At 38.4% G+C, this 20,933-nt stretch overlaps 1 protein-coding gene across 1 annotated transcript in view; it reads left to right on the top strand.

Annotated features, from left to right (window-relative positions):
• RECQL (RecQ like helicase) overlaps window positions 1-20,933 on the top strand; it is a 48,380-nt gene that overhangs the window by 8,498 nt on the left and 18,949 nt on the right. The window contains exons 3-6 of the mRNA XM_014832399.3: window positions 4,740-4,937; window positions 5,795-5,974; window positions 8,729-8,835; window positions 11,286-11,484. Of these exons, the coding sequence (XP_014687885.3) occupies window positions 4,740-4,937; window positions 5,795-5,974; window positions 8,729-8,835; window positions 11,286-11,484 (684 nt within the window). The remainder of the gene's footprint in view (window positions 1-4,739; window positions 4,938-5,794; window positions 5,975-8,728; window positions 8,836-11,285; window positions 11,485-20,933) is intronic.

Raw genomic sequence — 20,933 nt, 5'->3', positions numbered from 1 at the left:
TGCTCTCAGGAAGCACCTCACATGGCCCTGGGTCCTTGTGTGGTGGGGGCTTGCCTCGGTAGTTTGCTTGTATTTGGTTTTTGTAGTTCTCCATTAAGTTTAATCACAGGACATGGCAATACCCAAAGGCGTCCTAGAGGATCCCCTGCATTCCAAACCTACTCCTCCTTCTCTCTATAGTGTCACAGCAATCCAATTTCCCTTTAATAGTCAGAATCAGTCACCCCAGCCAATACTGTAACCCCCTCTATGCCTGTTAACTTACTGGCACGAGGAACCCAAAGTGGCCAAGACGCAGTCAACTTCCAGTTAAATGGAACCATTGCTTTTTCTCCTGGTAGAAGCGTTTCTTCCTTGCAAAGTAAGACCTCTAGACCAACAGAGTCCAAAGTTTCAGGGATGGCAAGCAAACATTTCACTAGTGGATCACTAGAAGGTAATAATAAGAGGAGCCACTCCCATTTCCACCCCTGATTCCTGGGCCTATCAATCCTAGGTAGGGGAGAAACAATACTATTCACTGTTTTGGTAGGTAAGGGCAGTTATACTGACTTCCGCTTGGTCATTTCTTCCATAATAGTCCTTACTAATGGGCAAAGGGACCAATGTGTGGCTTTGGTCAGTTGCTGAATACATCTGTTCTAATTACACATTCTGGAACTGGGGAAATAGCCACCCAGTGGGTTAGAGGACCTCCTGGGCCCACTATATGATGGACCTGAGCAAAATGGCGTTGACCACCTGACTTGCATCATTCCAGTCTATGATCTGACTGGTGGATCGCCATGGCGTTTTGGTCCTCCAGGAATTATCAGTTTAGAGTTAATGTCTAGTAATGAGTTATTTTCCTGAGAAGTTGTTTTCCCTCCCCTAATACACAGTTACCATGATAAGTTTCTCTGGAGAAGACTAATGGAAAGATTTACTACGTAAATGTTTAGCTGTGTAGTAGAATCCTTTCTCGAAGGTCCCCAACCTCCACTTTATTCAGCAGACTCTGGGTCTGTAAATTGGCTCATTTCTGGCAGCTGCTTGAAGGACTGTAACTCTGTCGTGGTGGTTCATATCAGTCTTCTGTTGACCAGAATGAGGGCTTTGTATTCTGCGTATACAAATCAAGTAATCTATTTCCATTTTAGGGGCATCATGATCAACCAGCCAATGCTGAGGATCTCTGTGGGTCAGACCATTCTGATTACTGCTTTTGCTCTTATTGCCTGTTATGGCAACCACATCTGCCTTTTCTTTGGTCATGAATTGAGTTAGTACCATTTAGCTCCAATACCTTGGAATCCGTCATTCTTAGTGATTCAGGTAGTCTAGTTCAAAGGCAGTACTTCCCACGATCATTCCTGGCTTACAGAGAACAGCCACTCCAGAACTCTTCAGGGATGCTTGGGGCTCCCCTCACTAATGTATTTCTCACAGCTTTGGTGAAGGGAGTGTCCTCTAGATCCTCCTTGTTGACCTGGGACAACAAGAGAGTGGGTGGTCAGTCCATCTGATAATCCACTCTGGCACTCCCATCTCCTTAAGCATCTGGATCCTGGCCTTTAAAGCATACCCAGGAAGTGCTAGTCCTTCAACTTCGTTGGACTCTATAACTGTGTCATTCCGTCCCAACTTTCTGATATTCATCTTTGGGGCCAGGTTTCTGACAACCAGCTAAATAAATTATTAGATCCACTCCTGGCCACTATATTTAGCACACTCAATCCAGCATTTCTTATTGAGTCCATATCAATAACTTTAGCTTCTTTCAATATTATATTCTGTCCACCCTGATTTATTACCCTCAGGATCTCTTCCCACATATATTCCCTAGAATTATAGTGATATATATTGGCAAATGCAACTCTTTTGGTGTGTTTTGTGTCTTCTCACAGGTCAATTTTGTACCTCTTCCTCTTGAGTTTCCTAGCCCTTGAAGCTCTGGGGGCCAGGGGTGGGTGGGGCAGAACCTTAGGGGTATTAGCAATCCCTTGCAAGGCAACTACCTTAGGAAAGACCACTACAGGTATTTCAGGCAGAAGGAGGCTGAGAAAAGAGAGAAAGGGCAAAAGAGACTTGGTAGAATTTAGTGATTGAAGGTCTCCTGCTCCATTGGAATCGGCTCAGATATTCCCATCCCGACTGCGGAGTCTCACTCCTTCCTGATCAATGCACTAACTTTAACATAAGAGTCCCTGTGAGGTTGGGAATTCAGTTTGCATGGGAATTCAGTGATCTTGGCCCTGTAGCTACAGGAGATGAGGGTTTCCTTTTGGACAATCAAAGAAACTTCGAGGTCCCTTAATGCAGATCCTGTATTTCTCTCCTCAAGTTCTTCAGCATACTTAGAAGCAACCAATCAACCCCAGTATTCTCACAAAAATGTTCTGTGACAGCAAACACATGGTCACCCAGAGCCTGGCCTTCTCTTGATACTGATTATTGGTGTCTATAGATTATAATTTCAAAAACTCTATCTACTACATGCCCTGGCATACCATTATTCCTTTTACCGCTGCAAACAAGGGTCATTAATATTTTTAATTCTAATCAGATCAGAGACCCAATTCCAGCTGGCCCAGAAGCAATTCAGAAAACCTGCCTTTAAGTTTCTCTTCCTCTGGAACAACATTTGGTGTTGATTTAGGGTTTAATGAGAGAAGCTGAATCATTATAACTGATACAGGTGATTTATTATAGGGATTAGTCCTTAGATGATCATGGGACAGGTTAAGCAGTCAACTGCTGGTCTTGAAGTCAAAAGTGCAGCAGTAGAGACAGGAAGATGGATGTTGAGTGTGCGAGGGTAAGGATGAGCTGAACTCCACAAGGACAAAGTGGAACCCATCTGTCTTTCATGGGAGCCGTGTTGGTGTGTCATTGCCCCCAGGGCTCTGACTTCCAGGATGCTGGTGCCCTGCAGAAGAGCTGGTGCCTTTGCCAAAGAAAGTTGCACATGAACCTGGCCAAGGTTCTCTTCCTCAGAGAAGCTGAGGAAGCTGTGGGCCAAGCTGCTGCCCCAAGGAGATTCAGCAGGCGCTAGAGGAATTGGCTACTGTCCCATGCCAAAAGGTGAGCCAGCAGATCCATGAGAACGTGAGGGAGTCGCAACAGCACCTGACCCTACGCCGACCATCCAAATGTCAGTCTGGCTGCCATTTCATTTCCACCTCCCAAATCTCACGCAGAGCTCACTTATGGCCAACCCTAACTGAGAATCATAGGGAAGGGAATTCTGGCAGTTGTTACAAAGCCACCATAATATCCAATTTAAATCATAACCATAAGATTTCATCTCATGGAAAGGCATTAAAGCTGGGCACTAATGCAGGCAGATGTTTTCCGAAGCACCATGGACATCTTTAAAATGTTTCTGGCTTCCGTTCATGTGGTGTCAAAAGAAATCTCATTTTGACCTTAATACTCGGATTGATTAGAATCATATGTTAAGGCTTCTTTTTTATTGAAGTATAATTGACATACAATATTATATTAGTTTCAGGTGTACAACATAGTGATTCAACATTTATGTACATTATAAATGATCACCACAGTAAGTCTACTTACCGTCTGTCACCCTACAAAGTTAATATGATATTATTGATTATATTTTCCATGCTGTACATTACACCCCTATGACTTACTTATTTTGTAACTGGAATTGTATCTCTTGATCCCCTTCACCCATTTTGCCTACCTTCCAACCCCTCTGACTTCTGGTGACCACCTGTCTGTTCCCTGTATCTGTGAGTCTGGTTTTGTTTTTTTTGTTTATTTATTTTGTTTTAAAAATTCTATATATAAGTGAAATCATACGGTATTCGTCTTTCTCTGACTTATTTCACTTAGCATAATACCCTTGAGGTCATCCATGTTGTTGGGAATGGCAAGATTTCATTCTTTTTTAGAACTAAGTAATATTCCATATATGTATATATATAAATATAATCACATCTTTATCCATTCATCTGTTGATGTTAAAGCTTCTTTATAAGTTAGTTATGATAGAATTATAATGCCAATTCCAATAGCACACTTGATTTCTCTTTTTACTGTTACATCATCTTGTTTATAATCACTGACTTTTTATCATGCAACCATATGAAACCAAATATGAATGTTTTTGTGAAATAATAGCTAAATACTTAGGGGACTACTTTTAAATAGCTTCCTTTTGCTTCAAAGTCTGGTCACTTTGCTTAAATGATTTAAGAGATTGTTGGATTGCTGCCCTACAACATAATAAAAATAATAATTATCATTTATTAAATGCTTAACTGTGTACCAGGTACCATGTTAAGAACCTTCAGCACAAGCAGAGGCACTTACAACTAGAATATACAGCTATGTCCTGGGGGGCTTTGGGAAGAAGAATCAAAAAAAAAAAAAGTTTGGCAACAGGTGTTAACTCAGGTGCCAATCTAGAAACAAAAGAATTTTCAATGTGTTATCTCACTTAATTCTTTATAATAACACCGTGAAAGCTATGTATCATCCCCATGTTACATTTGGGTAAAATGAGGCCTAGTTAAATACCTTAGCCTGAGGTCACTCAGCAGGTAGGAAGAGGACCTAAGATTTAACTCAGGTCTGTGTGACTCGAAAACACGTGCTCTTAACCTCTGTGCCATGCTACTGTAATTTTGTCTGTATGATTTAGATGGTGAGGAATATCCAAAGATCAATAAGGAAACCTAAAATTGTAATTAACTCTGTCTTGTCATTGTGTCTTTTTTCCTGCCTTGTAGCTCTAACTGAGGAATTGGATTCTGTAACCAGTGAACTACATGCAGTAGAGGTTCAACTTCAAGAACTTCTGGAAAGGCAACAAGAGCTTATTCAGAAAAAAGACATCCTAACAAACAGAATAAAGCAGAGTTTAGAGGATTGTGGTGCTGGGGAAAGCAACGAATGTGATTCTTCACCTGCTGCTTGGAATAGAGAAGGTTTACCCTCTTTTTCATTGCTAGTTTTGTTTCTTCTCGTTTCTTTAAACTGGAGTTCACTCAGTGTGCATGGGTCATTGCGTTCCAGGGGGCTTACAGGTGAAACAGGCCATTCCTTATGTGGTGTGGGAAACTTGTAGGCGGACCATTCTTTACCCACATTCTTTTATTATTTAGGCTTTATTATTTTTTGCAAATATGGTTCTAGCAACATTAATCAATGCTTGGAAGAATAAGATATTTATTTTAACTAAATTTTCTAAGTTTTAACTAGAAAACAAGCAATTAAGAAAAAAATTCAAACTCCTTGCCAAGGTCTAGTTCCTTTTCCCGCCCTAGTGAACACACCTTTCTTGATTCAAGATCCTGCCACGCATCATGTTTATCCTTAATTATAAAGGAATAGTGTAACTCTCGAAGGAATTGCCATGCTTTTGTGGGCCGGTTTTCCAGTGATTCACGTCTGAACAAGATATTTACACCAAAAATTCCAGATAATTGTTAACTGTGTTCATGATATTTGAGTTTTTTTGATACTATGAATTCTCTGATCAACATTCATATTGTTTTTCAAATATCTGATCAGGCATCTTCCTCTTCCCTGTAGGTTAACTCTCAGCTGGCACATGTTTTCATTTTCCGGTGTACTATTTCTTATGATATATCATTACATTTGTTTTTGCTTAGCTTAGTGAGTTAAACTAATCTCAAAATTACTTAAAAGTTAAATTTTGTATAGTATTAAAATTCTTATGTGTGTTTATCGGTTCTTTATTATAAAAGCAGCCATTCATGTTTGTGTCTCGTTTATAATCCTAAGTAGTTCTAATAGGTTTAGCTTATTTTTCTCTTTCTAGATTTTCCATGGTCTGGTAAAGTTAAAGACGTTCTGCAAAATGTCTTTAAACTGCGGGCGTTCAGACTGCTTCAGCTTGAAACTATTAATGTAACAATGTCTGGAAAGGAGGTATTTCTTGTTATGCCTACAGGAGGTGGAAAGAGTTTATGCTACCAGTTACCAGCTTTATGTTCAGATGGTATGTATTAATAAAGTTTAATTTTAAGTTGAAGAAATGTCATTTCTCTGAATATATTTTTAAGTCTTTAAAAAACAATTTCTAACCATACTTATCTAAATATCCAGTGCATTTTTGTTGTATTTATCTGTATTAACAGACATTTAAAGGGTTCACTTAAAGAGAGAATGTTCAAGACTCTGAGAATAGTTAATTCTTTTATTTGGTTCCTGAAACGTAATTAAAAAGAATGTCGTAGGAGGAAAAGCACTAGAAAAGGAATCGGTAGAACTGGGTTCTAGTTGTAGGTCTTCACTGAGTGTCTGCTGTGGTGTTAGGCACTGGACGTAGAGTAGTGAGCAAAGTGGGCAGGGTCCACTCGTTTGCACAGAGCTCATGACGTAGAGCAGCGCTTTGTCAAACTTTAATGTGCATAAGAATCACCTGGCGATCGGATTAACATGCAGATTCTGTTTTAGTGTGAGACCCAAGATCTAGCATTTCTAACAAGCTCCCAGGTGATACTGATGCTGTGGTTTGGGGGCTACTAAGGGTATAGAGCAGGGGTCAGCAAACTTTTCCTTAAAGAGCCAGTCAGTAAATATTATAGGCTTTGTGGTCCGTACGGTCTCTGTGGCAACTACTGAACTCTGCCACTGTAGCATGAAAGCAGCCATAGACAATAGGTAAACAAATGGATGTGGCCGTGAGCCAACAAAACCTTCTTTACAAAAACAAGCAGCTGCCCCTTAGTTTGTTGACCCCTGGTCTAGAGAATACCGGTAATTGCAAGCAATTGCAGTAAGTGTTTTGTGATAAAGGTTTAATAGGATAAAGGGTAAAGGAATTCGGTCAGTGCACAGATCTCCTCTAGGGGCTGTCAGGGAAGGCTGTCCTGAGGAAGTGGCATTTGAGCTAAAAGCTAAAGGGTAAACAGGCAAAAAAAGATCAGAGGAGGAAGGAAGAGTGTTCGTGCAGGGCAGCAGTATTGGTGAGAGCCCAAAAGTAGGAGAGGACATGCATGATAAGGTGGATTCCATAACCTGGAAAAATTTTAGTGTGGCGGGCAGTGAGGGGCAAGACAGGTGCTAAGATTCTTGAAAGATATTTTTTGGACTTTTCCTTAGATTAGTGGGAAGTCTTTGAAGGGTTTTATTCAGGTAGCAGACTTGTCAGATTTGTGGTTTAGAAGGATAATTCCAGCAGGTAGAAGAATTCCAGAAATATTTAGGAGGTAGATTCTGTAGGACTTGGTATTCATTGGCTGGGGCGTAGGAGAAGGGATAGTCTAGAATCATGCCCAAATTTTAGGCTGGGACAGATGTTGAAGTTGGTCCCTGAAATAGGGTACATTGGAGAAAGAACTTATTTGGGAATAGAGAGAGAGGGAAGATGATGAATTCAATTTGGGACATGTTGAATGTATGATGCCTGCAAGACATCCAGGTGGAGTTGTCCTGTGAGTAGGAGAATGTTTGGGTGTAAAGCTTGGGTCTGAGAGATCTGAGTTAGCTGAGTTGGAAGCTGTTAGTGTGGAGATGGCTATTGAAGCCGTGGGAGTGAATTATATCATCTGGAGCAGCATGGGAAGAGAAGAGGCCCTAGAACAGAAAGCAGAACATCAAGAGTTTAGGGATAAGCAGAGAAAGAGGACCTTGCAGAGAAGGCTGAGAAGGAGTAGCAAAGTGTACGAGGATAATTAGGAGAGTATGGTGTTCTTAGAAGCATAGAGAAGGGAGTATTTCAAGGCGGGAGTAGTTAATAGTGAACAATGTTGGCAAAAGGTCAAATAAGGACTCGAAAGTTCCATTGGATTTAGTGACAAGGGACTCATCTATGACCTTGGCTGGAGCAATTTCAGTGAAGTATTGGGTGGAAACCAAATAGCAATGGCTTAGAAAAGAGTAGTAGTTGAGGAAGTGGAATTGGTGAATGGCACACTCTTTGGAAAGAACTGCTATGAAGAGAAAAAGAGAGGGGCCCCTGAATTAGGTGTCTAGGTTTTTCTTTTTAAAGATCAGAGAGACTTGACCATGTTTAAATATAATGAGAAGGTGCCAGTCATGAGGGAGAATGTGAAAAGAAAGGAGAGAGACTAATGGAGAGGGCAAATCCCTGATGAGGTCTTAATCTAAGTCTGTTTTTTGTACTCTCTATCCCAGTTATTTTAAGTAACAAACTACAGAAACAAAAATTGTATGATTTTAACAATGCAGAATGGCTTTTGTAGCTGTGAACAGTTTGATTTATAAGAAAAAGGGCATATATTACTAGAACTTCATTCATTCAATAAACTATTCACTGATTTCTACTCAGAATGAATTAATCTGGTATAGTAAGTGGAAGAATACTCATGTAACTACATTGTTAATTATGCAGGTTGCTATGTTTGTTTGGAAAGCTTTGGAATAACATTTTCCTGATGTAACTGGATAGTGTTTGACTTGATATATGTTATTTTACTGAGGTTACCAACATTGATTGTTAAAAATGATAGTAAATTCAAAATGGTAATATCTGTCTTTATTTTTATATGACTGAATAAGGGAGGAGATTTTTGTTTAATCTTATATTTGCTTGTTTGGCTTCTGATCACTTATTCACATCTACCTCTTTTGTTACTGAGGGTAAGAAATAGGTAGTATATTGCTGAGGCTGTATTGAAAATTAGTCTGAATTGATGCTTGGTGCTCACAAGTTATGATAAAGAAGGTGAATAGTTGAAACTCATTCTGGAGGTGGTGTAAAGCTTAAAGTGGATGTTTTCTCTTTTAGGTTTTACCCTTGTGATTTGCCCATTGATCTCTCTTATGGAAGACCAATTAATGGTTTTAGAACAATTAGGAATTTCAGCTACCATGTTAAATGCTTCCAGTTCTAAGGTATGTTTCTGTGACTTTTTTTTTAATTTAAACTCTTCATTGAAGTAGGAACCTTAGCTACAGTCGAGTTGCTTGTAAAATTATAACTGATAACTGTTTATATCAGGAGTCGCAAACTATCGCTCAGGGTCCAGCTCTAGCCCACTGCCTATTTTTATATGGTCTGTGAGCTACGAGTGGTTTTTATATTTTTAAGTGGTTAAAAAAATCAAAAGAGCAATGATATTTTGTGAAGTGTAAAAATTAAAAGGAATTCAGATTTCAGTGTTCCTCAATATAAGTTTTATTGGAACACAACCATGCTTCTTCATTTACGTGTTGTTTATAACTGTTTTCACACTATCTCTGCAGAGTTGAGTAGTTGACTGGAAGGCTCACAAAACCTAATATTTACTATCTGGCACTTTCAGTAAGCATTTGCTGATCTATTTTATATTATCCGTTATAAAATAATAAGCAAGAATTTCTAATTGTGCAATATAAGTAAATACAAAAAGTGAATTACTAAGAAGATACCCTATCCCTGTGGAATTTCCTCTGTTTCGGAATGGACTCTCTTACCTTCATCTGTTGAATAAAGCATTTCCCAGCTATTCTTTTTTTAAAAGCGTATTATTGAAATTTTCAAAAGTATACGAAAGTGGGGAGAATAAAACTTCTATGTACCGATTAACCACCTTTAACAGTCATCAAAATATAGCTAATCTTTTTTCACCTATACACCCTGAATTTTCCCTCCCCTCTCTCCCTTGGTTTCTTTATTTGAAACAAACCCCAGACATCATATCATTTCAATTGTAACTTCTTCAGTGTGTATCTCTAACTTAAAAAAAAAACAAAACAACTAAAATGCTATCATCACACCTAAAAAACTTGATATTAGTTCCTTAAAATCACCAAATAAAAATATTCAGATTTCTCTGTCTCATCAAATCTTAGTTTTTTTTAATCAAGGCCCAGATTAGATTCATGCATTATGATGTTTTTGGTTGATATATCCATAGGTTCCCCTTATTTCTTTTTTGTTTCCCATGCAAATTATAAATTATTTGTTGAAGAAAGCAGGGTCTGTCTTGTAGTTTCCCACATTCTAGACTTTCCTGATTGCATCCTTGTGATGGTGTTTAACTTGTTCCTTTTAGTTAGAATTAAAAGCTTGATTGTATTTGGGCTGTTTATTTTTTAATTTTTTTTGCAAGGGTATGTTTCCCATGGCATCACTTGGGAGGTACCTAACACCTTATTTTTTTTGTGACCTTAGGCTTGATCAGTGGGGTCAGGTGGTGTCTGTCTGCTCTATAATTATCAAGTTCTCTGTCAGCTCTTAATTTGATGGTTTTAGCAGCCACTGATGATTATTGCCTAGCTTAGAGCTGTTACTTAATTAATTAAGGGATTGCAAAATGATGATTTCTATCACTCATTCTTCATATATTAACTAGACTTGTTCTATAAAGAACTTTTTCCTTATTAACTCTTTGCAGATTGGAAATTATTTCCCTTTCCTTACCAGTTTTTAGAAAGAGGTGGTTTTCTAGCATTCTCCAAAGGTGGTCAATAAGATTTTTTTTTTTAAGAATCATTGTAAACTTACGGATTTTTAACATATTTGATATATTTTAATTCATAGTTCTTATTTTTTATGCTGAAATAGTCCCATCTTTGAGCGGTGAGAGCCTCTTTAAGTTGGCTTCTGAATCTTTTTCCTTTACCCCATAGCTTTTGCCTCCTTGCTTTCTTTAAAACTTTTTTGGTGAGAAAGACTGTTGCTGAGCTAACATCTGTTTTTTGTTTTTTTGTTTGAGGAAGATTGTTGCTGAGCCAATATCTGTGCTACTCTTCCTCTATTTTATGTGGGATGCTGCCACAGTGTGGCCTGATGAGAGGTGTTAGGTCTGAGCCGGGGATCCAAACCTGCAAACCCTGGGCCGCCAATGCAAAGCTTGCGAACTTAACCTCTACGCCACCTGGTCGGCTTCACTCCTTGCTTTCTTTTATAATAAGATACTCCATGGTTGAGACTGGCCCGGTCTTCTGGTTGTGCTGTGTGGGACACCGCCTCAGCATGGCTTGATGAGCGGTACCGTGTCCACACCCAGGATCCGAACCGGCGAAACCTCGGGCTGCCGAAGCAGAGCACATGAACCTAACCACTCGGCCACGGGGCCGGCATCTGGAGTGTCTTCACATTCATTTTTTGTTCTTTTTTGTGAAATGAGATTATTCTTTTATCAACAATTTGGATGTAAGTAAATAACTAAAATGCTATGTACACAGCTGCCATGAAGTTTAGTACTGGGACATGGTCTTGATTTTAATGAACTAAATATCTGCTGCTAAAACAGCCTGATGCTGTTACTTCTGAGTCATGAACGTCTTCATTTACCACTTAGTAGTGCAGCCTGCTGGCTTCGTTCTACTCTCACTGTGTCTGGTTTTCCTTTGAATAGGAGCATGTGAAATGGGTTCATGCTGAAATGGTAAATAAAAATTCCAAGCTCAAGCTAATTTACGTGACTCCAGAGAAAATTTCAAAAAGCAGAATGTTTATGTCAAGACTAGAGAAAGCCTATGAAGCAGGGAGATTTACCCGAATTGCTGTGGATGAAGTTCACTGCTGTAGTCACTGGGGACATGATTTCAGACCTGGTATGTATGTTGTATCTAGAAAACTCCTTGATGCTAGGGAGTATTTTCCTATTCATCTCTACATGATGGAAATCCCTGCTTCCATTAAAATTATCTTTTCAGGTAGTTATTACTCATTTTTCTCTTGCTTTAATATAAGGGGAGCCAAGAGGCATAATCTTTAATCTCTAATTGCCTTTATCCTTTAAACGTATGTTTATTAGCAAATAATATACTCTTCCATCTTTAACCATGAAGATTTACTGACCTCCAGGTTCTCCTTCAGATCTGTTGAGGAATTTGGATCTGCTTCAAAGCTCTCTTCTTTAGTCACCATTCTGAGTGTCGTTAGCATCCACTTTAGAATCTACACGCAAGAATTCCTCAGTGTTAAAGTTCTGTGGGATATTTTAGTAACCCTTTTCTTTACTCCTCCAGCCTAATCCTATGGTCATAGCCTGAAGCAGATTACTCAGATTTATTCTATTAAAAAAAAAATTAAATCCTGCTCCATGATTTCAACCTCTTTCCCACCTGCCTTCACACTTACATGGACCTCCCCGGTTCCTGTGTAGGCCCTCCTCGTGTTTGTCCGTGGCTCCAAGTACCCACATGATGGTCTCTCCTTTTCCCATCCAGACTCCCTGCTGTTGCCACTTCTGTTCTCTTTCTCCTGGATTGCCTGGCATTTCACCAGTCTGCTCGAGGCCCTGTGCCAGACTGAGATGCTGAATCATCCAGGCTTCTGCTTTCCCCATTTCTGCCGTTTGGCTGCTAAACATTGTCAGAAAAAAATTGCATAGCTGCATGAATTTGCACCTCAGTTCAGCTTTCATCATGCCCGGCTATCCTTTACTTGTCCCAATTTCATCTCCTTTATACATTTCTCCTGACAAGCTTTCCATACCATTAACTTTCTCTTTAGGCCCTAACTCATACTTAGCAGATGCCTCCTGCTTCCCAGAAAATAGGTGCTGTCAGGAATGGACATCTCTTGTCCCTTCCTTTTTAAAAAATTTTTTAAAGCAAAAAGGACCATTTCTTCATAAGGGTAACGATGACCACTCCCACTTCATCCTTTCCTGCCCTCTTAAGATCTTGCTCTGTCGGGGTCCTCACTCCTGCATCTTCCGTCTCCCTAAAATCAAACACGGAACTGAGATGCCCTTCTGAGCCTTTCTGTGCCTTTATGGTCTTGCCCTATTTCTGTTCTTCCTTTCTCCTCACCTTCTGATCTCACCATCTCCATTTCTCACCTTTCTTCCTTTGTGAATTCGTTGAATCATGCTTCTGCCTCCACCACTCTACTCAGAGGTCACCAGTGACCCCATTTCCCACTGGCTTAGTGCAGTGGTCTCATCTTCATTCCTCTTCCCACCTAACTTCAATAGCATTTCATTCTGCTTGCCTCTCACCTGCTGCTTTCTCCTCGCTTGGTTACTATGATGTAACGCTTTTGATTTTGTTCCTTTCCATTTTCACCTCCTTCACCACCTCCTTTGCCACCTCCTTAAATATTAGTGTTCCCTATGGTTCTGATCTGTCTTCACCTTTTCTTACTCTTCCCCAAGCATAGTAAACGTGTGGCTTGAAGACAGAATTCTCTGCCTTCAGAATTATTTGGGGCACAGGTGTTTTTTAAAATTTGAATTAAATGCCTTAGGCAGCATATACACTATCCTTTCTGCTAAGGACCCTGCTGTCTTAAGCAGACTGCTCCACAGAGCTGTTACCTGGTAGCCACTGAAAATGTCAGATTTCTGACCTTTGACCTATATTTCCAACCCAAGTGGCTGATCACTTATGATAATTACCATTGCTTATGTATTACCATGACTTGTGTCACCTCTGCTGATCTGCTGCCAAGCTGTGATAAATTATTCCTGTGTCTAATTATCTTACTCTTAAATTTTAGATTTATATTCCTAATTGTTTATTGGAAATGTATTTGTTTTTAAATTTTTAATTGAAATATAATTGACATATAATATTGTATTAGTTTTACGTGTACAACGTAATTATTTGAAAGAGACAGATATATAATGAAATGATTACCACAATAAGTTTAGTTAACATCCATCACCACACAGTTACACATTTTTTTTTCTTGTGATAAGAACTTTTAAGATTTATTCCCCTTAGCAACTTTCAGATATACAATACAGTATTATAACTATAGTCACCATGCTGTACATTACATCCCCAGGACTTATCTTATAACTAGAAGTTTGTACCTTTTGACACCTTCACCCATTTTGACTGCTCCCTGTGTCTTGCAACCACCAATCTGTCCTCTGTATGTTTGAGTTTGTTTTTTGTTTGTTTTTTTACATTCCACCTATAACTGATATCATACAGTATTTGTTTTTCTCTGTCAGGCTTAATATCACTTAGCATAATGCCTTCGAGTTCCATCCAAGTTGTTGCAAATGGCAGAATTTGTTTTTTATGGCTGAATAATATTCCATTGTGTGTGTGTGTGTGTATCGTATTTTCTTTATTTATCTGTCGACAGACACTTAGGTTGTCTCCATGTGTTGGCTGTTATAAATAATGCTGGAGTGAAGTGGGGGTGCAGATACCTATCGTGATTTCATTTCCTTCGGATAAATACCAGAAGTGGAATTGCTAGATCATATGGTAGTTTTATTTTTAACTTTTTGAGGAACCTCCATACTGTTTCCCATAGTGGCTGCACCAATTTACATTCCCGACAACAGTTCATCAGGGTTCTCTTTTCTCCAACGCTTGTTATTTTTTTTATTTTTGGTGATAGCTATTTTAACAAGTGTGAGGTGATATCTCATTGTGGTTTTGATTTGCGTTTCTCTGATGATTAGTGATGTTGAACACCTTTTTATGTACCTGTTAGCCATTTGAATGTCTTTGGAAAAATGTTTATACAGGTTCTCTGCTTATTTTTTAATCTGATTGTGTTTTTGCTGTTGAGTTGTATAAATTCTTTCTATATTTTGGATATTGAACCCTTATCAGATATATGATTTGCAAATATTTTCTCCCTTTCTGTAGGTTGCCTTTTCATTATGTTGATGGTTTCACGTGCTGTACAGAAACTTTTTGGTTCGATGTAGTCCCAGTTTACTTTTGCTTTTGTTGCCTTTGCTTTTGGTGTCAAATCCAAAAAATCATCGCCAAGACTGATGACAAGGAGCTTACCTCCTATGTTTTCTTAAGGAATTTTATGGTTTCAGGTCTTACATTAAACTTCTTAATCAATGTTGAGTTAATTTTTGTGTTTGCTGTAAGATAAGCGTCCAGTTTCACTCTTTTGCATGTGGCTGTCCAGTTTTCCCAGCACCATTTATTGAAGAGACTGTCCTTTCCCCATTGTTCTTGGCTCCTTTGTCATACATTAATTGACCATATATGCATGAGTTTATTTCTGGGCTCTCTATTTTGTTCCATTGATCTATGTGTCCATTTTTTATGCAAATATCATACTGTTTTGATTATTGTAGCTTTGTAATGTAGTTTGAAATTAGGAAGCATGGTGCCTCCAGCTATGTTTTTCTTTCTCAGGATTACTTTGGCTATGGGGTCTTCTGTGGTTCCATACAAATTTTAGGATTGTTTTGTCTATTTCTGTGAAAAATGCCATTGGAATTTTGATAGGGATTGCATTGAATCTGTAGATTGCTCTGGGAAGCGTGGACATTTTAGTAATGTTAATTCTTCCAGTTCATGAGCATGGAATATCTTTCCATTTATTTGTGTCTTCTTCAATTCATTTTCATCAGTGTCTTATGGTTTTCAGTACATAGGTCTTTCACTTCCTTGGTTAAATTTATTTCTAGGTATTTTATTCTTTTTGATGCAATTGTAAATGGAATTGTTTTCTTAATTTCTTTTTTTTTGATAGTTTGTTATTAGTGTATAGAAACACTGCTGATTTTTGTATATTTATCTTGTATCCTGCAACTTTACTGAATTAGTTCATCCTAACATTTTTGTTGGAGTCTTAGGGTTTTTTTTTATTATTATTATTATTTTTTTATTGAGTTATTGATAGGTTACAATCTTGTGAAATTTCAATTGTACATTAATGTTTGTCAGTCATGTTGTAGGTGCACCACTTCACCCTTTGTGCCCACCCCCCACCTCACCTTTCCCCTGGTATCCACTAAACTGTTCTTGGTCCATAGTTTTAAATTCCTCATATGAGTGGAGTCATACACAGATTATCTTTCTCTCGCTGGCTTATTTCACTTAACGTAATTCTCTCAAGGTCCATCCATGTTATTGCAAATGGAATGATTTTGTTCTGTTTTGCAGCTGAGTAGTATTCCATTGTATATATGTACCACATCTTCTTTATCCATTCGTCTGTTGATGGGCACTTAGGTTGCTTCCACGTCTTGGCTATTGTAAACAGTGCTGCAATAAACATTGGGGTGCACAGGACTTTTGGGATTGCTGACTTCAGGCTCTTTGGATAAATACCCAGTAGTGGGATGGCTGGATCGTATGGTAGTTCTATTTTTAGTTTTTTGAGGAATCTCCATACTGTTTTCCATAGTGGCTGCACCAGTTTGCATTCCCACCAGCAGTGTATGAGGGTTCCTTTTTCTCCGCAACCTCTCCAACATTCGTTGCTATTAGTTTTAGATATTTTTGTCATTCTAACGGGTGTAAGGTGATATCTTAGTGTAGTTTTGATTTGCATTTCCCTGATGATCAGCGATGATGAGCATCTTTTCATGTGCCTATTGGCCATCAGTATATCTTCTTTGGAGAAATGTCTGTTCATGTCTCCAGCCCATTTTTTGATTGGGTTGTTTGATGTTTTGTGGTTGAGTTGCGAGAGTTCTTTATATATTAAGGATATTAAGCCTTTGTCAGATATATGACTTGCAAATATTTTTTCCCAGTTAGTGGGTTGTTTTTTTGTTTCAATCCTGTTTTCATTTGCCTTGAAGAAGCTCTTTAATCTGATGAAGTCCCATTTGTTTATTCTTTCTATTGTTTCCCTTCTCTGAGAAGGCATGGTGTCCGAAAAGATCCTTTCAATGCTGGTGTCAAAGAGTGTACTGCCTACGTTTTCTTCCAGAAGCCTTATGGTTTCAGGTCTCACCTTTAGGTCTTTAATCCATTTTGAGTTTATTTTGGTGAATGGTGAAAAAGAATGGTCAATTTTCATTCTTTTACATGTGGCTTTCCAGTTTTCCCAGCACCATTTGTTGAAAAGACTTTCTTTTCTCCATTGTATGCCCTCAGCTCCTTTGTCAAAGATAAGCTGTCCATAGATGTGTGGTTTTATTTCTGGGCTTTCAATTCTGTTCCATTGATCTGTGCACCTGTTTTTGTACCAGTACCATGCTGTTTTGATTACTGTAGCTTTGTAGTATGTTTTGAAGTCAGGGATTGTGATGCCTCCAGTTTTGTTCTTTTTTCTCAGGATTGCTTTTGAAATTTGGGGTCTTTTGTTGCCCCATATGAAGTTTAGGATTCTTTGTTCTAATTCTGTCAAGAATGTCATTGGGATTCTGATTGGGATGGCACTGAATCTGTAGATTGCTTTAGGTAGAATGGACATTTTAACTATGTTTATTCTTCCAATCCATGTACATGGAATGTCTTTCCATCTCCTTATGTCGTCATCCAATTCTCTCAGAAAGACCTTGTAATTTTCATTATATAGGTCCTTCACTTCCTTAGTTAAATTTACCCCAAGGTATTTTATTCTTTTTGTTGTGATTGTGAATGGTATTGTATTCTTGAGTTCTTTTTCTGTTAGTTCGTTATTGGAGTATAGAAATGCTACTGATTTATGCAAATTGATTTTGTACCCTGCAACTTTGCTGTAGTTGTTGATTACTTCTAAGAGTTTTCCAATGGATTCTTTGGGGTTTTCTATATATAAGATCATGTCGTCTGCAAACAGCGAGAGTTTCACTTCTTCCCTCCCTATTTGGATTCCTTTTATTCCTTTTTCTTTCCTGATTGCTCTGGCCAGGACCTCCAGTACTATGTTAAATAAGAGTGGTGATAGAGGGCATCCTTGTCTCGTTCCTGTTTTCAGGGGGATGGGGTTCAGTTTTTGCCCATTGAGTATGATGTTGGCTATGGGTTTGTCGTATATGGCCTTTATTATGTTGAGGTAGTTTCCTTCTATGCCCATTTTGTTCAGAGTTTTTATCATAAATGGCTGTTGGATCTTGTCAAATGCCTTCTCTGCATCTATTGAGATGATCATGTGGTTTTTATTCCTCAGTTTGTTGATGTGGTGTATCACGTTGATTGATTTGCGGATGTTGAACCATCCCTGTGTCCCTGGTATGAATCCCACCTGATCCTGATGTATGATTCTTTTGATGAATTGCTGAATTCTGGTTGCCAAAATTTTGTTTAGAATTTTTGCATCTATGTTCATCAGTGATATTGGCCTGTAGTTCTCTTTTTTCGTGGTGTCCTTGTCAGGTTTTGGTATCAGCGTGATGTTGGCCTCATAGAATGTGTTAGGAAGTGTTCCATCTTCCCTAATTTTTTGGAATAGCTTGAAAAGGATGGGTATTAAATCCTCTCTGAAAGTTTGGTAGAATTCCCCAGGAAAGCCATCTGGTCCTGGGGTTTTATTCTTTGGGATGTTTTTGATTGCTGTTTCAATCTCTTTCCTTGTGATTGGTCTGTTCAAATTGTCTGCCTCTTCTTGAGTGAGCTTTGGGAGATTGTAGGGGTCCAAGAATTTATCCATTTCCTCTAGGTTATCCATTCTGTTGGCATATAGTTTTTTGTAGTATTCTCTTACAATCTGTTGTATTTCTGCAGAGTCTGTTGTTATTTCTCCTCGCTCATTTCTGATTTTGTTTATTTGAGCTTTCTCCCTTTTTTTCTTTGTAAGTCTGGCTAGTGGTTTGTCAATTTTATTTATCTTCTCGAAAACCAGCTCTTTGTCTCATTGATCCTTTCTACTGCCTTTTTCGTTTCAATAGTATTTATTTCTGCTCTGATTTTTATTATTTCTCTCCTTCTGCTGACTTTGGGCTTCATTTGTTCTTTTTTCTCTAGTTCAGTTAGGTGTGCTTTAAGGTTGCTCATTTGGGATTTTTCTTGTTTGTTAAGATGTGCCTGTATTGCGATGAATTTTCCTCTTAATACAGCTTTTGCTGTATCCCATATGAGTTGGTATGGCATGCTATCATTTTCATTTGTTTCCAGGTATTTTTTTATTTCTTCTTTAATTTCTTCAATAATCCATTGCTTGTTCAGTAGTGTGTTGTTTAGTCTCCACATCTTTGTGCCTTTCTCAACTTTTTTCTTGTAATTAATTTCTAGCCTTATAGCACTATGATCTGAGAAGATGCTTGTTATTATTTCAATTTTTTTAAATTTGTAGAGGCTTGCCTTGTTTCCCAACATATGGTCTATCCTAGAGAATGTTCCATGTGCACTTGAGAAGAATGTGTATTCAGCTCCTTCAGGGTGGAGTGATCTATATATGTCTATTAAGTCCAATTGTTTTAGTTTTTCATTCAGCTCCACTATTTCCTTGTTGATTTTCTGTCTGGATGATCTGTCCATTGATGTGAGTGGGGTGTTGAGGTCCCCTACTATTATTGTGTTGTTTTTAATATCTTCCTTTAGGTCTGTTAATAGTTGCTTTATGAATCTTGGTGCTCCTGTGTTGGGTGCATAGATATTTATAAGCGTTATTTCTTCTTGATGAAGTGTCCCTTTGATCATTATATATTGTCCCTCTGTGTCTCTCTTTACCTGTCTTATTTTGAAATCCACTTGGTCTGATATGAGAATTGTAACACCTGCCTTTTTTTCCTTCCTATTTGCTTGAAGTATTGTCCTCCACCCCTTCACCCTGAGTCTGTGTTTGTCCTTGGGGCTGAGGTGTGTTTCCTGGAGGCAACAAATTGTTGGATCTTGTTCTTTAATCCATTTTGCCACTCTGTGTCTTTTTATTGGAGAGTTCAATCCATTCACATTGAGAGTGATTAGTGGTGCATGTGGACTTAATGCTGTCAATGTGTCGCTCATTATCTTGTTTTCCTGTGTTTCTTTTCCTGTGTGCTTTAGACTATCCATTTAATACTGCAATTTCTTATGCTGAGTTTCTTAGATTTTTCCTTATCTATGATTTGTGACTCTGTTCTGTACTTTATTTTAGTGTCTACCTTGAAGTTTGTATTTAGAATCTCGTGTATAATATAGTCTATTCTCTGGTGGTCTCTTACTTACTTGACCAATACTGATTTAGACCCTTTGCTCTTCCCCTCCTAAATAATTATTTTCATTTTTTATTCCAACTCGTCTTATTAATTTGTAGTTAAAGTGCTAAGATCGTCCTTGTTTTGGTAGCTTCCTTATTTTTACCCTAATGCTATAGTTGAATATTTGCTATCCTGTTCTGGTTCTATCCATCGGTCTCCCTAGTCTGTGGCTTGTGTCCCCTTTCTCCCTTTTTTCTTTTTTCAAGTATGAGAGCCTTCTTGAGGATTTCTTGTAATGGAGGGCTTTTAGTTACAAATTACCTTAACTTTTGTTTGTCTGGAAAAGATTTAATTTCTCCCTCATATCTGAAGGAAATTCTTGCTGGATAGAGTATTCTTGGCTGAAGGTTTTTATCCTTTAAAGCTTTGAATATATCACTCCATTCTCTCCTAGCTTGTAGGGTTTCTGTAGAGAAATCCGCTGACAGTCTGATAGGGGCTCCTTTATAGGTTATTCTCTTTTTTTTCTTACTTCCCTGAGTATTCTTTCCTTATCATTCCTATTTGCCAACTTTACTATTATGTGCCTTGCGGTGGGTCTTTTTACATTGACAAATCTAGGAGATCTAAAACCCTCCTCTACACACATTTCTCCGTTGATCCCTAGATTTGGGAAGTTCTCTTCAATAATTTCGTTAAGCACACTTTCTGCTCCATTTTCCTTTTCCATATTCTCGGGAATTCCTATGATCCTTATGTTCTTACTCCTCATTGAATCCATTATCTCTCGGAGATTTTCCTCATTTTTTTAAATTCTTAGTTCTCTTTCTTCCTCTGTCTGGCGCCATTCAGCCTGTCTGTCCTCGATTATGCTGATTTGCTCCTCTAGGTTGTCTACACGGGCATTCAGGGAATCCGTATTCTGTTTTATCTGGTCCATTGTGTTTTTCATCTCAAGTAATTCTGTTTGATTCTTCTTTATGATTTCAGTCTCTTTTGTGAAGTAACTCCAGAACTCGGCTTGTTTCTCTATCTTTCTCTCTACCTCATTGAGTTTTTTGATTATAGCTGCTCTGAATTCATTATCACTTAGTTTACCTAATTCCAAGTCCTCAGGACTTAATTCTGTGTTTTTATTGTTTTCCTTCTGGTCTGGGGCTTTTATAAATTGCTGGATGGTAGAGGAGCGGTTTTTTCTCATGGTGGTAGAATTCAGTTGCAGTTACAGCCTGTCGCCACTAGATGGGGGTCGAGAGCGGCGTGTTAGCTCTCCGCCTTGCCGCTCTCCGC

Source organism: Equus asinus, chromosome 22 (genome assembly GCF_041296235.1).
Source record: "Equus asinus isolate D_3611 breed Donkey chromosome 22, EquAss-T2T_v2, whole genome shotgun sequence".
In the NCBI taxonomy this organism is placed as follows: domain Eukaryota; kingdom Metazoa; phylum Chordata; class Mammalia; order Perissodactyla; family Equidae; genus Equus; species Equus asinus.
The sequence above is the reverse complement of the archived record's forward strand: the minus strand, read 5'-3'. Positions and strand labels throughout refer to the sequence as shown.